The following is a 15,716-nucleotide window of genomic DNA, read 5'->3' as shown; positions in this document are numbered from 1 at the left end:
GAGTATATTTTTTTTTAAAGAAAAGCATACGTTTCTTTAGTCGAATTTTCCTAAATTTTACTATTTAGATTCTGCATTTGCCGAAAAAAATATATTTTTTTTTTCTCACAAAATATTCCATCAAATATTATTTTATTATCAAACTCAAATCAATTTTTTTTCTTCAAACTAATCCAAAATATATATATATATATATAATAATATATTCCACCCAAAACCCTGCAATAACAAACGGAACCCTTCAACCCTAATCTGTTCTCCATTTTTCTTCTCCAACGAGTTCCGTATCCTCCAGCAGCACTGAAAATGGTGAGAGTTCACTTCTCTTCTTTCATTTCTTAGAATCAAGTGCGAGAACTTTTTACGTCTTTTCTTTCTCTTATTTTAATCAATTCGTTTTGATTCCGAACACGTCGCGGTTTTTGCAGGTTCAGCAACTTTAAGATGTAAAATCGTTTCGAGCTATACTATTTCATACGCCAAATAGGTATTAAATCTATTCCGTTGTTGTTTACATTGTATCTGTGACTTGCTGTTCATGTTCAAGACGGCTTTGTTTGAAGTAGCTTACCTGTTTGATGAAATGCCTCTGGAATTTGTTTATTGTTTGATTTGCTTTTGATGCACGCGCACACTATTATTAATTCATGGTTTGATTTTGATTTTAATTTTGATTTCTCCTGATGAAATTAATTGTGTTTTTTTTTTTTTTTTTTTTTTTAATTTCGCATTATGTATGTTAAGATTCTGGCCATGATTATACCATAGAAAATAGGCTGAATAGCTGATAGTGAAAAAAAATCTCATATATTGGTATGAATTCCATCACTTTAGGTGTTTTTTTGAGTTTGGATCATGTAAAAAAAATTTGCTAAAAGGATATGTTTGTAAAGTAGGGATGTGCAAATTCAATAATTGGTTGGCAATTTTAAATTATACGAACTTGTTTAATCAATTATAAGGATTTATGAATTCAATAACTGGTGCTCAATTATATACTGCTTATACATTTTAAAATTTTAGTTGTGCAATGCTTTTTAGTTTATCAAAATTTCAAAATTCACATAGAAATGTTTCATATTAAGTTTTTGTGATATACAAAATACAGAATTCGGTTCCAAATTTGAATACAAAATAGGACGAGGATAAAAACTACTATTTCAGTAATTTGGACTCCTTTTAGAAAGAAACTTTTGGAGTTCTGGAAAAATTTGACAATAGTAAAAAATTAGCATTTGATGTGATGTTTCGCAAGTGAGAATATGTTTTTGATGGAATGTTTGTAAAAAAAATTATTGTTGATGAATAGTGCTAAAATTTCCAAAAGTGCGTAATCGGAGTCTCGTAATGTATTGAAAATATGAAGATGAGTGATATGATGCCATTTTCATACGGGCGGGTTAAAAGATTAAAAATGATAAGGAATGTCGCATATTTGACCGAAATTACAGTTTTTATTTTTTGGATAATCGTATTTAGTTTGAATGTTGGTTCTTTTTGATGTTCAGGTCCATCAGTTTTACTGAGAATGAGGCTACAACAGTGGAAGCATTTCAATTCTTTGAGGCAATATCGAGCATTTGTGCCATTTAATGGTTGCCGATCTCGTAGTGATCGTATGAATGGGGTTTATGCATTTTGCACTGCTGCTGAATCCATAAAGGCGAATGACTCCTTGTCTGTAGACGAGTCTCCCGAGCTGCCTGATTGGGTTAAATCTTCCGACAACGACACAATTGCTAAAAGGAAAACAGACGATGATTTTGTGCCCCCTTCAATATCTTATTGGATCGAAAACCACAAGATTCAGAGTGATGTTGAAAACATTGATATAAAATCCGCGGTGAATGATATCGTCGAGAGTGATGTTGATAAGGTTAGTAAGATTCTCAACGGCCGGTTCGAATCCCCTGATTTGGTGGTGAAAGCGTTGGAAGATTGTGATGTTGATGTGTCCGACGGTTTGATCGAGCAAGTTTTACGGCGATTCAGCTGTCAGTGGTGTCCGGGGTTTGGGTTCTTTAAATGGGCCGAGTTACAGCGAGCAGGGAAGAAACATTCACCGGAATTGTACAATTTAATGATCGATAATTTGGGTAAAGCTAAGAAATTTGATGTCATTTGGGAACTTGTCGAAGATATGAAGAATTTCGAAGGGTACGTCTCATTGGACACGATGACGAGAATCATGAGACGTCTTGCTAAGGCTGGTCGATATTCCGAGGTGATAAATACATTCGAAAAACTCGAGTCATTTGGCGTCGAGAGAGATATATCAGCTTTTCATATATGGATCGACGCGTTGGTGAAAGAAGGAAGCGTCGAGGATGCGGAAAGATTATTCTCCGATTACAAGGATCGTATTCCGCCGACGCTGCGCACGTACAACATTTTAGTACACGGCTGGTGCAAAATCCGGCAGATCGACAAAGCCAAAGCGATTGTCAACAAGATGAAGGAGGAACACGGATTTCAGCCTGATATGATAACGTACACATCTTTCATCGAAGCGTACTGTCGAGAAAAGGATTTCTACAAAGCTAATGCGACATTGGCCGAAATGCGGGAGAACGGCTGTCGTCCGAGCGTCGTGACGTACACTATAATGATGAACGCATTGGCGAAAGCGAAGGAAATAAACAAAGCTGTGAAAATTTACGAGGAGATGAAGGAGAACAATTGCTCGCCCGACACGGCTTTTTATAACGTTTTCATTACGGCTCTGAGCATCGCCGGCAGGCAGAAAGACGCGGATTCGGTGTTCGACGATATGTCGAAGCAGGGAATTATTCCCGACGTGCGCACGTACAACACGCTGATTTTCATCGCGGCACACGATTTGCAAGAAGAGAAGGCTCTGAAATTGCTCAAGAAAATCGAGGAGAGACGGATCAAGCCCGATATCAACACTTACATCCCGTTGCTGAAAATGTGTTGCAATTTGAATCGAATGAAAGTTCTTTCGTTCTTGCTGAGCCATCTCTTCGCCAACAACATCAGTCTTGATTACGGTACGTATTCTCTCCTCGTTAGTCGCCTGTCTAGGAACGGGAACCTGGATCGAGCGTGTTTTTATTTTAAGGAATTGGTGGAAAAGGGATTCGTTCCTACGGACTCCATTTACGATAATCTTGTCAAAGAGCTCGAGAAAAATGGCATGAGCAAAGAGAAGCAGGAAATCGAAGAACTTATCGCGTCAAAGAACTTTGTCCGGATGGCGCCGGAGCCTGTCAAGAAGAGCAAGAAATCAAAATCGAAGAACCGGACAACAACGGAGTTTTAGCTAGAGGTAATTCGAAACTTGGTAACTTGATTTGTTCGTTGCATTATTTGGATAAACGTATTTTTTAAATCCCATATAAGACACCTATTATCATTTTCGTTCTTTAAATAAAGCTCTGAAAAAAATAGTTTTATATCTAACATGCGGTTACTGAAATTTGAATTTACGTCAATATTTGATGTTATGTTAGAAATTGCTCCGTAACTTGATTTGTTCGTTGCATTATTGGGATAAACGTAGTTTTTTAAGTCCAATATAAGACATTTATTATCATTTTCCTTCTTTAAATAAAGCTCTGAAAAATAATATGCGGTTACTGAAAATTAAATTTATGTCGACATTTGGTGTTAGAAATTGCTCGGTGACTTGATTTGTTCGTTGCATCATTGGGATAAACGTATTTTTTTTAAGTCCAGTAGAAGACATTTCTTATCATTTTCGTTCTTTAAATAAAGCTCTATATAAAAATAGTAGTTACGAAAAATTAAATTTACGTCAAACTTTGGTGTTAGAAATTGCTCAGTAACTTGATTTGTTCGTTGCGTTATTGGGATAAACGTATTTTAAGTCCCGTATGTATGACACTCATTGTCATTTTAGTTCTTTAAATAAATGTTGTATAAAAATAGTTTTTATATATTGTCACGTATGTTAACATAACAACTTCGGAGCATGAACTAAATTTGGATGTGAATTTAATTTTCAGTGACTTGTAGATTAGATATGAGACTTTTTTTTTATATAAATTTTATTTAAATGACAAAAATGATAATGAGCGCCATATACGGGACTAAAAATACATTTATCCCTTCATTATTTACGAATGGTGATATTTATGATATGCTTTGCGCAATCCTCGGTTCACGTTCTTACAACCTTATCTTGCTTGAGCAATTGGCGCGGGTTGTAATGTTTTCCGAGCTACTACAGTTAACATTTTCGCGACTAGTCACGCATTTGTGTTGCTTTCTTAGTCGGGTGATAGTTCTAAAGTATTGCTTTTGGTCGGAATAGGAGACATTTGATCGCAATTTTGCAACTGGTTTATCGACCGAGCCGGAACTTGGTATCGATTTTTGGCTCAAATATAATGTATTGTTCATCGATACATCGACAAAAATTTGTTTCTTTGTATTTTTAGCTTCATTTCGAAAAATATTTTGTAGCACTTTCACATATTTTGGCCAAATTTGGGGAATAAATAAGTATTTATTATTTTAGGAGTTTAAATGGATCATGTCTGAAAATAGTCTTGTAAATAAAATTTTTTCGTTAAAATGGTCCTCCAGTGCCAGAGTCGCCACACTGGCCTGCTGTTGCTGACGTGGGGTTGACGCGGCTGGCAGGTCATTGCCACATAAATGCCACGTCAGCGACACGTGAAATTTTTTCTATTTTTTATATTACAAAATGTCTTGCTAAACTATTTTTTTAGTCCCGTATATGACTTATTTTATCATTTTAGGACATTTAAATGGATTTTGTTTCAAAATAGTCCTGTATGTAAATTTTTTTCGCTAAAATGGTTCTCCAATGTGGCATCTACGTGACGATGTCATGTTAGTCACGTCAGCAACGGCTGCCAGCGTGGCGAGTCCAGAACCGGAGGACCATTTTAGTGAAAATTTTTTAGTTACGAAACTATTTTCAGACAAAATTTACTTAAAATCCTAAAATGATAAAAGGGTCAGATACGGGACTTAAAAAATAATTTATCATAAATAAAATTAATTTTTGTTATATTTATATTATATGTACTTAATATTTATAAGAAAATTTTGCAATAGAAAAATATTTTTTTATTATTTTAAATATAATTAAAAAACAGAACCTAATTAGGTTAGATTTTCCATTCCTAACTGCATATAAGCATAATGTACTCCTGAGAATTACAGACACTGAAAATATATTGCAGCATCCCTTTCTCGTTCTCCTTCAAACCGGAGCGTATCCTCGATCGAAAATTTATCCAATTTACTCTGTCTAACCTATAAGAATGCTTATTATTATATTTTTCTTTTTTGTTTTAAATCAAAAGTTACAAATTTTCCAAATCAGTCCTCTCCTATTTTATTTTCTTTCCCTCGGTAACTCACTAACTCTGCACACCCAAATTCTCCACCTCCCTTCGGACCCTTCAGTCCCCAAGTTCTATTTATTTATTATTTTGAAAGTTATTGCAGTAATAGTACTGACAACACCAGGTCGCTTAGGGAGCAAAGTGAACAACTGCTCAGCAATTAATTAATATAGGATTAATTTTTTATTTTTTTAAATGTAAACCTATTATAATTAATAAATATTATTTTATATTTTATACTATCATTCAATTTAATTTTAATTTTAAGATTAAATTTAAAATTTTAATCTCTCATTCTTTTTTTATTTCTTTTTTATCATTTTTCTAATCACACTGCATTATATTTTTCGAAATTCAATTATGACCTACACATTTTTTTTTTTCATTTTCACGTCTTTTATCTAGCCGAGTCAATTTCAATAATACTCTTTCCGTCCAACTAGAAAGTATACATGTTTTTATTTTGGGACGTCAAATTACAAAGTAAACATTTTATTAAATATTTTACTTTTTTCCACAAATACTTCTACTTTACATCACATCATTACTTTTACACCAAAAAGCAAAGGCAAAAATGTCGTTACACTACTTTTAACTATCCACTATAATTAAAATACTATTATTTTTATAATTAAAATACTATTATTTTTTAAATACTGCGCCAAAAATAATTGTATATTTTTTCTGTGGACGGTGGGAGTACTATTTAAAAAATATATTTAATAGTGTGTTTATAAACCTAAAATCTATTTTTTCTCAGGGTTCTTCCGAAAGCCTGAACAACACGTTATCCTTCAATACCTAGAAGATAATTTATACTAATAAAATATAAATATAATACACACATCACATAAAAATTATTAAAGAACATATATTATTGTTATTATTAATAATCTTAATATATAAATTATATTCATACAAATTTCAATTAATACAATTTATTGTGTGCCCGATTTCTTATACGCTGACCGACCGGGGCAAATCCAATTTCCGAATCTGCCCCGGTCAGCGGTAACCTCTCCCTTCGGAAGCTCTTTTTTCCCTCAAAAATTCCTCACGGAAACCGCCCTTAAATAGCAGCGTCCGATTTAGTTAATAGTGTGAGAGAGGATAAAAGGTATGCAGCAGTGAGAATCGTCGTCTACAAGCGGGAGACCTGCGAGTTGATCGGGAAGTACGAAACCGGAATCGGAGGACGATTAGCCGCCTTATTGGCAGGCTTCGATTTGGTGGAGGAGGAAGATTTCTCGTATTCATAATCAGACACACGGCGCGAGGCAGAGTTCGATTTTGAGTTAGGGTTAGGGTTAGGGTTAGAAGAAGAAGAAGAAGGAACGAAGCAGCTCACACAGCTCCACCAGAAATTGGCCGCCATCATCTCTCTCTGATTCCGATTTCGAGGTAGTATTACACTATCACGAATCAATTAATTCAACTTCGATTTCAACTTCAACAGGTATGAATTGCGAGTGTGTAGTGTTGGAGAAATGAGGAATTGCTTGTTTGATTGATTCGTTGATTGATTGGTTTGTGTATTTATAGGTGAGGGATGACGATAAGCAAGCTTGTGGAGCACGGAAAATGGTGGAGCTTGAGGAGGAAGGAAATCGTCTTCATTGGCTGCTGGTACTCACACGGTAGATTGATTAATTAATAATTAAATTAAATTAAATTACGTGGCTTCCTTCCTTCATTTCTTCCTTCCTCTTACTTGATTCTGTCTGGATCAGTCACTATCTACACGGTAGTTACGATTTTGTTTATTTATTCCCATTGTTTTTTGTGGTCGTCAAGTCAAATTTGATCAACCCTCTTTATTGTTCAGCTTGGGCTGATTGATTTTGGACGTGTTTGTTTGTAAGGTTCTTGGGCCGTGTTTGGTTGTGCGATTTTCATCTGATTTTGCTATGGGAGTTTTATTTTTTTATTTTTTATTTTTATTTTTAATGGGTTTGGAAAAATTTTGATTTAGATTTGGAGGGTGTTTGAGAAACAGCTTTTTGAAAAACTTTTAACTAAAAAACTAATTTAAGTATTTGGTAAATTAGTCTTTTTAAAGAGCTTTTTGGACTCAAAAAGCATGAGCATTTTGAAAGAGCTTTTTCATTTTAATTTTGGTTATTCCTTATTTATCCTTAAAACATAATTATTTATTTTATACATATAAATATATTTTTAGAGCAGTATTTATTAATTATTTTTAATATATTTAATTTATTAAATTATATTTTTATTTTTGCAAATTTGAAATAATTACTATTATTAATTATTACCTATAAATTATATTATTTGTAAAATATATAAAATTTTAAAACTAAATCAAATAGAAAAAACAAAGATTATTAATTTATTTATATATATTAAAACAATAATTAACATAATAAAAATATATATACGAAAGATTTAGGCAAAATAGCAAAAAAAACCCTTGTGGTTTACCAAATCTGCTGAAAACCCCCCGTAGTCCTAAAACTCCAAAAAACCTACTCGTGGTTTGTAAAAGATTGCAAAAAATCCCCCCTCCGTTAGGATTTAACGGAGGTTGTATACCACGCGTCTGAAATACGATTTTTTGTCCATAAAGTGATATATTTATGTGTAAAATTACTGAAATACCTTAATGACTTATTCTTCTTCTCCCTCGTTCTTCTTCTTCCTTATTCTTCTTTCCTTATTCTTCTTCTTTCTTATTGTTATTCATACTTTCAGAATTTACTCTCAATTCATTTTTTTTTATTTAAAATCCGTTAAATATAACCAAATTCGACACAAATCCCAAATTTATCACAATTAATCGACCGGACATGGATCTTCTTCTATTTTACCAAACAAATATTTCTTCTTGTGTTTTACAAAACCCAGAAATAGCAAACTAAAAAATTTAAGAAATCAATTTGACATCAAAATTTGAAATCAATCTAAGAAGAAAGAAAGAAAGAAAGAAATGGCGTACGGAAGAATTAGGGAGAAAAAATTTAAAAAAAAAAAATTGGGGAAAAAAAGATAGAGAAAGAAGAAAGAAAAACCTGTTTGCTTCTGGTTGCAACGGCGTACGGAAGAATTAGAGAGAAAAAATAAAGAAGAAAGAAAATTGGGGAAAAAAAAAAAGAAAAAGAAAAAAAAACGGGAGAAAAAAAAAATTGGTATCCAGCCCTTCTTCCTCTTCTTCTTTTTTTCCTTCTCTTCTTTCTTCTCTTTCTTTTCTTCCTTTCTTCTTCCTTACTCCAAGCCGCTTCTGCCCATCATCTTGTTTCTATTTTTATTCTTTTTCAATTCTTCATTCTTCAAAGAAGAATTGGAGATGAAGAAGAAGAAAAAAAATTGAAGAAAAAGATGTGTGAAGAAGAATTTGGGGAAGAAAAGAAGATGAAAGGAAGAAGTTGGGGAGAAGAGAAGAAGAATGAAGCGAAGAAGAAAGAACAGAAGAAGATATAGAAATAATTGGAGAAGAAGAAGAGAAAAATTGAGGAAGAAGATGTTTGAAGAAGAATTTGGAGAAGAAAAGAAATGGAAGAAAGAGGTTGTGGAGAAGAGAAGAAGAAAGAACAAAAGAGAGAGAATCATTAGGGCATAACTGTCTGATGAAGGTAAAATTTAACGCCGTCAGTGTGATTTAAAAGGTGGGGCCGAGTGTGCAACGTTTTACAAACCACGAGTAGGTTTTTTGGAGTTTTAGGACTACATGGGGTTTTTAGCAGATTCGGTAAACCACATGGGATTTTTTGCTGTTTTGCCAAAGATTTATTATTTTATATTTTACATAATTTTAATAAAAAATTATTATTTTATAGTAAAAATAATTTTCTCAAATCCAAATAATAAAAAATAAATATTTTATAATATTTTTATAATTTTCAATAATTAATAACAAAAATTCTCATAAATTTCAAACCAAAATGAACAAAATTAAATATTTTAAAAAATAACATATCAATGTTCTTAATAGTCATTTATGTATAGATGGTTAATGTCAAACAGTTGTTTTATCAAACACTTTAATATAAACCGCTAATTGAATCAGCTAGTCAACCAACTAATTGAATCAGCTGAAAGTTAAAAGCTATCAGCTAATTGCCAAACGCACCATTGGTATTAAAATAATGTATGATAGACATGTTTTGTAAAATATATATATATATTTTCGAAAAACGCATAGCCCAAATAGTAAAAACCTGAAATTTTTGGCAAAAAAAAAAAAAAAAAAAAAACATACCCTATACATTTATTGTTAACAATCTAACCTTGAGGCGTCGTTATCATTGCTACTCACCTCTTGGGTTTGAGTCGAAATCATCGTCCCTTTAACCAACCGGTAAGAAGTATGAAGAAAAATTAGAAAAAGCTAGATTGGATTAAAAGTTTAATTGTGAATTAAATATAAATGTTTTAGACAATTAGTTAGATTAAGTGTATAAATTGTTAGATGATTTAAATGACTTACTTACCTAAAAGCTTAGCATAAATTTTTAGGGATACATATCATTTATTTATTTCTCTACAAAGAGAGTCAACTAACATGCCCCTTACGGTAAAGGGGATAAACACGGCCAAACTAAATTTGCCCATAGACGACGACAAATGGAGACAGTGCGACTCAAATTCAAGATTTACAACTCTAATCCTATTTGAATATTCGAAATTATCATCTCGAGGAGGAGTGTTGAATATGTCACACATTGAAAAATAATGTGAAAACTACCTTGATTTACAAGGGTGAATGACCACTCCACTTATCACCAATTGATTTTAGGTTAGAAGTCCGGATGTCTTTTTAACATACATGATCTATTAAATTTATTGGACTTAAAGTGTATTAAGTCTAAATGTAACATCCATTATTTTTTTATATCTCATCGTAATGGCATGGGTTTTTTGAGGAGGTGTTGGTAAATTTGAAGAACATTATACTCTCAATCAATTTTGCAGATTTTTTTGACTACGCTAATGCAATCAGGTTAAATTTATTAGATTGGAGTTCTAAACAAGAAGTTTGGAGCCAAAGTTGTTTGATTCTGTCCCAACGGAGGCGCCGTCGTGTTGAATATTGTCCCACATTGCTAAATGTATGGAAACTCCCCTACTATATAAGGGTGAAGGGCCACTTCACATATTACCAATTGGTTTTAGATTTGATGCCCGAATCCCTTTTTAACATGGTATCAGAGTCATGGTGCCCGTATTGAGTTTGGATCCTGTATGGATTTTCGAGATTATCATCCTGAGGGGGGAGTGTTGAATATTGTCCCACATTGCTAAATGTGTGGGAACTCCCCTACTATATAAGGGTGAAGGGCCACCCCACTTATCACTAATTGGTTTTAGGTTGGATGCCCGGATCCCTTCTTAACATGTCGATCTTTTCTGGATTGCCAGAGAAGATGGCCGGAGATCGATGCTGTCCGGTTTGTTTCGGTGAAGGAAGTCGTTAGTCCATTCGGGAGAAGTTTTCCTTCCGTCGGAGCTGTTTGAGAAGGTTGTCGATTGAGCGACGATTTGCTACCCATCTCCAGCTGGTTGCTGGAGAACTCGACGCCGCGCTGCAATATCAATTCATTTGAGCGGTGACTACAATGCTGAATATAAAATTCAATAATGTGTTGAATAGCACATCGTGTGGTGTTACCATGGACAACACATAATATACGTTAATATAATACAAATACAACACATGACTTAATATGACATGATATAGTCTCACATAACACATACAATACCTGATTTTAACACATGACATATTCTCATACATCACACGCTATAATTATGAATATACAACACATGTTTTTATTACAAATAGCATATGTTATACGTAATAAAGGCATGTGCCGTTTCTATATTTTACGTGTACTGACACCCTTGCTCATTTTCCAAATCCAGCATTGTAACTTTCCCCGTTCATCTGATAATCAAAATGACAAGAAATACTTTTATACATGTGAACAACTACTGTTGCTATATTTTCAAGTGTACATTAAATAAATCCTCAGGCCGAGCTATTCTTCGAATTGTCAATAGGTACCTCTAAGGTGCAATGTAGCTTAGCCCTATAAGTTGTATGACAAACTTAATCAAGAACACGCTAATATAATTTTTGGCTTAGCTATACGGGTTTTGTGACAAGTTCGATTGGAAAGGTGTTGAAAAATTTGAATCCATTTTTACATGACATACAAAGTGCATAAATATATTTAAGGCACTAGATAAACCTCACGCTAAAGACAGCATGACTTAGCCTTGTGTGCTATGAGACATATTCAAACATAAAGTAAACAAAAAATTTGAACTCATCCTTACCCTTGTGGTTTGTATGTATAAGAGATGATTTTTTTTTTTTTTTTTTTTTTTTTTTTTTTTTTATAATGTAAAAATTCACAGTCGCTGCCTTTCGGGTGTGCTTTGGGTAAACCCCCGATCGAACTTAATAGTATGCAAAGTAAACCTAATAAGGTAAGTGATAATAGACGAACCATGTGTGACATGCAAAATCTAGACCCAAATATAAATATATTTTTTCTCATTGAGTAATCCCAAGCAGAGGATAGTGTTGCTTATATAAATATATTTTACAAGATTTCATTATATATTTCCTCTATCTCATCATTTTTTTTTTTTTGTCCCATCCAAATAAGAAGACAATTTCTATAAAAGATAAAAATATACAATTTTAATAGCAATTAAATCTTAACCTATTCAAATCAATCTATTTAATTTTTTACTAATAATTATTTAAATAATTTATTTTAATTACATTTAAGGAAAATAGACATAATTACTTAAGCATGAAAAGGAAAATGGGTCTCAAACTAGACTATGCCAATGTGGATATTTTCTAAAACATTTTTTTAATAGTAGAAAGACCTTTTAATTTAATAAAAAATATCTCTATACTTTACACAATATTATAAACAATATCACTAAAAAAATAAGTGGGTTTAAGAGCAAATTTTCTTTTCTTTTTTTTTTTTTTTAAATTTTCTATTGTGTTATTACTTATAAAATACTAATGTACTAAACTTAATTTGATATTTTTAGGAAAAAAATTGATAAATATTAAATTCTTTTGGAAAAAATTTCAATCAAATATAAACATATTTAGTCTATATTTTAAATAATTACATTATTATAAATTAAAATTCAGAAAAACAAATAAATAAATAAAACGTGGACGGCAGGATTCGAACCTGCGCGGGCAAAGCCCACATGATTTCTAGTCATGCCCGATAACCACTCCGGCACGTCCACCTGTTTGTTTGAATTTTAAGTAAAAGTAGTAAATATCAAGCTACACTTTTCTCTTATTATATGTAATGCGATTTTAGTGCGTTGTAAACTACGTTTTTAGTAGAAATCTTGTTCCCCAAGTTGCTTTCTTCCCACTTCACTGAAATTGAAGAATACAATCGACCATTTCACGAACGAGCGAAGAGCCAAAAACCCTAATTGGTAGACCAGATTTGAAGTGGTAAGCTCTGAATTGAGATCGGAATTGGGGAATCCGAGCTGTGTTGGTAAGAGGAGAAGAAATGGAGTCGGTTTTCGGATTGGTGGGTAAGGATTTCGCGATAGTGGCGGCGGACACATCGGCGGTCCACAGCATCCTCGTGCACAAGACGAACGAGGATAAGATCATGCTCCTTGATTCTCACAAACTGATGGGCGCCTCCGGCGAGACCGGGGATAGGTGAGGTTTCCTTTGTATGTGAATGAATTCGTTGTTGTTTGATTCGCTTTTGGTGCGCGCGCAGGCTATCAGTTCCTGATTTTGATTTTATGGAAATTTTTCTGATGAAATTTATTGTGTTTATGATTTTTCTCATGGTTGCTCTTCAATGGCTGTAGTATTCCAGCAGTGATGTAGTTTGTGTTGTTTGTTTTATGTATTTAGTTTTTTCTCATGTGTGTGTTAAGATTCTGACGAATTTCATCAGTTTGTATGAATTCAATGGCTCTAGGTGTTTATTTGAGTTTGGATCATGAAAAAATTTGCTTATCATCTCAGGATTTGTGATGAAATGAAGTCATCATGGATAGAAATGGATATTATTGAAATTAAAAATGTTATCTCCTTTTCGATTACTCTGCTGGCTATGGCTCCACTTACTGATGTCTTGGTCGTAATGGTTGACGTTTAATTTTCTTGGGATGTTGTCTTAGGGCTCAATTTACAGAGTACATCCAGAAGAATGTGGCTTTGTACCAATTCCGCAATGGCATTCCTTTGACAACTGCTGCTACTGCAAACTTCACTAGAGGCGAGCTTGCTACGGCTTTGCGGAAGGTAATTTCTTAATATATTGGAGTTTGATGTATTCTGCTTGCTAATGTTATGAAAATTATGTGTTTATAACTAGGGATTTGCGGATTCGGTAATTGGAAATCTGGGTTCATATAATATGAAATATGAACTAGTTTAATCGATTATAAGGATTTATGAATTTGATAATCAGATTTGATCTATATACGATACATATACATTTATTTAGATTATAGTTGTAATGCATTTTACTATCTTAGTTTATCAAAGATTTGAAAATATATGTATTTGATGTATATGTTGGTGATATATGCATTTTAGTTTATCAAAATTTGGAATTATGTTAATTTTAAAACATTTAAGTTTGGTGATATATATGCATTTTAGTTTATCAAAATTTGGAATTATGTGAATTTGACATTTAAGTTTTGTGATATGCCATATACCGAATTCGGTTCCAAATTTGATTGCAAAAATAGGATAAGGATAAAAACTATTTCAATAATTTGGTTAGGATTGAGATTTTGAATTGCCTTTGTTTAAAATCAAATTCTTTATGTGCTGATTCAAATTCAACATGAAAGTTGTCAATTAATTCTATTACTATTTTTATTTCGAAAATATATGCTTACACTAGAGCTATGCGGAATCAAATTGCATGCTAATGATGCGTAGAAAATATAAGAATCAAAAGACGTTGGCCCTTTTAATTTGTGGAATGACATGGGTGTGGGGAATGTGAGTGAAGTTCCGACTCTTTATAATGTGGCATTGATTCAAACTGTAGTGAACAGAACATTGTTTAATTTCAAAGAATTCGCGGTTGACACAAAATTTTCCTTTATATCTTTCTTTGCTCTTGAAGATATCAGCAAGCTTATCTATGAAGGAAAAGCATTTTATCTCGGAATATCTAAAACTATGCGATTTTTATGTTTGTTGGAAAGACATTCGGACAGCAGTTAAATTAAGTACTAGTCTTAGAAGTTCATTAGGGAATTTAAAGATATCTTCGTATAAACTTAGACGAAATTTAAGCTACAAATGAGTACTCGATGTCAACTTCATATTTAATCTTTTTATTCTGTTTCTCTTCTTACTCTGCTTGTTTGTCGTCTTCCAAATGCAGTAGGCCACAGTAATTTCTCTTCTTTCTCTTCTTTTTAACTAGCCCGTTATTTCAGGATAGTATTATTGACTCCGCTTGATAATCACAAGTCACATTATATGATGAGTGACCTCTGCGATTCTAAAAAAGAAACTCTTAAGCGTCTTCCGAATCATGCGAATCTGCTAATTCACGAGGATAACATCATTTAACAAAGGGCGGGTGCAAGAAGAACCAATTCAAATTCGTGATTACGTCTATATTTTTGACTGTACTGTATTTATTTTACATTAATCCCAGAATCCGTACATGGTGAATATCATTCTTGCCGGGTATGACAAGGAGACGGGCCCTTCGCTCTTCTTCATCGACTACATCGCATCCCTACACAAGCTAGACAAAGCAGCATTCGGCTACGGATCCTACTTTGCACTCTCGACAATGGACAGGTACTACCGCAATGACATGACTGTCGAAGAGGCCATCGAGCTGGTCGACAAGATCATAATGGAAATACGAAGCAGGCTGGTGATCGCCCCGCCTAACTTCGTAATCAAAATTGTCGACAAGGACGGGGCGAGGGAATACGCCTGGCGCGAGTCCATCAAGGATGCTCCAATCCCGGCTTCTGAACCTGCCGCCGTATCTGCTTCCTCCTAAAGGTACGAACTCGTTTAATATAGCTTTGAATGTTTGTTAAACGTTAATGCTAAGTAACTCTTTATGATATTTTGGATTTGTTCGGGTTTGGTAAACTGCGGCGCTGAATTTGCACTTTAACTAAACTTGTGTTCGCCGGTGCGCGCTAAATTCATAACTTTTCTTGTTTTTGTTGTTTTCATCTTCTCGATATTGTTTGTTGTGTGCATCTTTTCGACACATGCATGTGTAGATTTATTTGTATGGTATCGATTTATAGTTGAACATAGGAATATATCGGTATATAGAAACATGTGTTGTTTATTTTTATTATATATGTTGATTGGTCGTTAGT

At 33.3% G+C, this 15,716-nt stretch overlaps 2 protein-coding genes and 1 non-coding gene across 3 annotated transcripts; 2 read left to right on the top strand and 1 right to left on the bottom strand.

Annotated features, from left to right (window-relative positions):
• The first annotated feature begins 216 nt into the window (after window positions 1-216).
• On the top strand, window positions 217-3,467 carry LOC127250357 (pentatricopeptide repeat-containing protein At3g22670, mitochondrial-like). Its single transcript, XM_051273600.1, has 3 exons — window positions 217-309; window positions 429-487; window positions 1,509-3,467. The coding sequence occupies exon 3, from the start codon at window positions 1,529-1,531 to the stop codon at window positions 3,281-3,283; it is 1,755 nt and encodes a 584-aa protein (XP_051129557.1). The 5' UTR covers window positions 217-309; window positions 429-487; window positions 1,509-1,528; the 3' UTR covers window positions 3,284-3,467.
• Window positions 3,468-12,520: 9,053 nt separating this feature from the next.
• On the bottom strand, window positions 12,521-12,602 carry TRNAS-AGA (transfer RNA serine (anticodon AGA)). Its single transcript has one exon. It is a non-coding gene; the product is annotated as a tRNA-Ser (tRNA).
• A 96-nt stretch (window positions 12,603-12,698) lies between these two features.
• Window positions 12,699-15,563, top strand: LOC127250609 (proteasome subunit beta type-2-B-like). Its single transcript, XM_051273974.1, has 3 exons — window positions 12,699-13,041; window positions 13,515-13,638; window positions 15,023-15,563. The coding sequence occupies exons 1-3, from the start codon at window positions 12,884-12,886 to the stop codon at window positions 15,380-15,382; spliced, it is 642 nt and encodes a 213-aa protein (XP_051129931.1). The 5' UTR covers window positions 12,699-12,883; the 3' UTR covers window positions 15,383-15,563.
• Window positions 15,564-15,716: the final 153 nt, after the last annotated feature.

Source organism: Andrographis paniculata, unplaced genomic scaffold (genome assembly GCF_009805555.1).
Source record: "Andrographis paniculata isolate CXL003 unplaced genomic scaffold, ASM980555v1 Contig37END, whole genome shotgun sequence".
Taxonomy (NCBI): Eukaryota; Viridiplantae; Streptophyta; class Magnoliopsida; order Lamiales; family Acanthaceae; genus Andrographis; species Andrographis paniculata.
Note: the sequence above shows the minus strand (reverse complement) of the source record. Positions and strands in the feature narration are given on the sequence as shown.

What these genes read in the sequence shown, in the direction of transcription:
- LOC127250609 (XM_051273974.1), top strand. Translation starts at nt 12,884, where the DNA reads ATGGAGTCGGTTTTCGGATTGGTGGGTAAGGATTTCGCGATAGTGGCG. An exon ending in TCCGGCGAGACCGGGGATAG is followed by an intron (nt 13,042 to 13,514) that starts GTGAGGTTTCCT and finishes ATGTTGTCTTAG; the next exon opens with GGCTCAATTTACAGAGTACA. An exon ending in TTGCTACGGCTTTGCGGAAG is followed by an intron (nt 13,639 to 15,022) that starts GTAATTTCTTAA and finishes CATTAATCCCAG; the next exon opens with AATCCGTACATGGTGAATAT.
- LOC127250357 (XM_051273600.1), top strand. Translation starts at nt 1,529, where the DNA reads ATGAGGCTACAACAGTGGAAGCATTTCAATTCTTTGAGGCAATATCGA.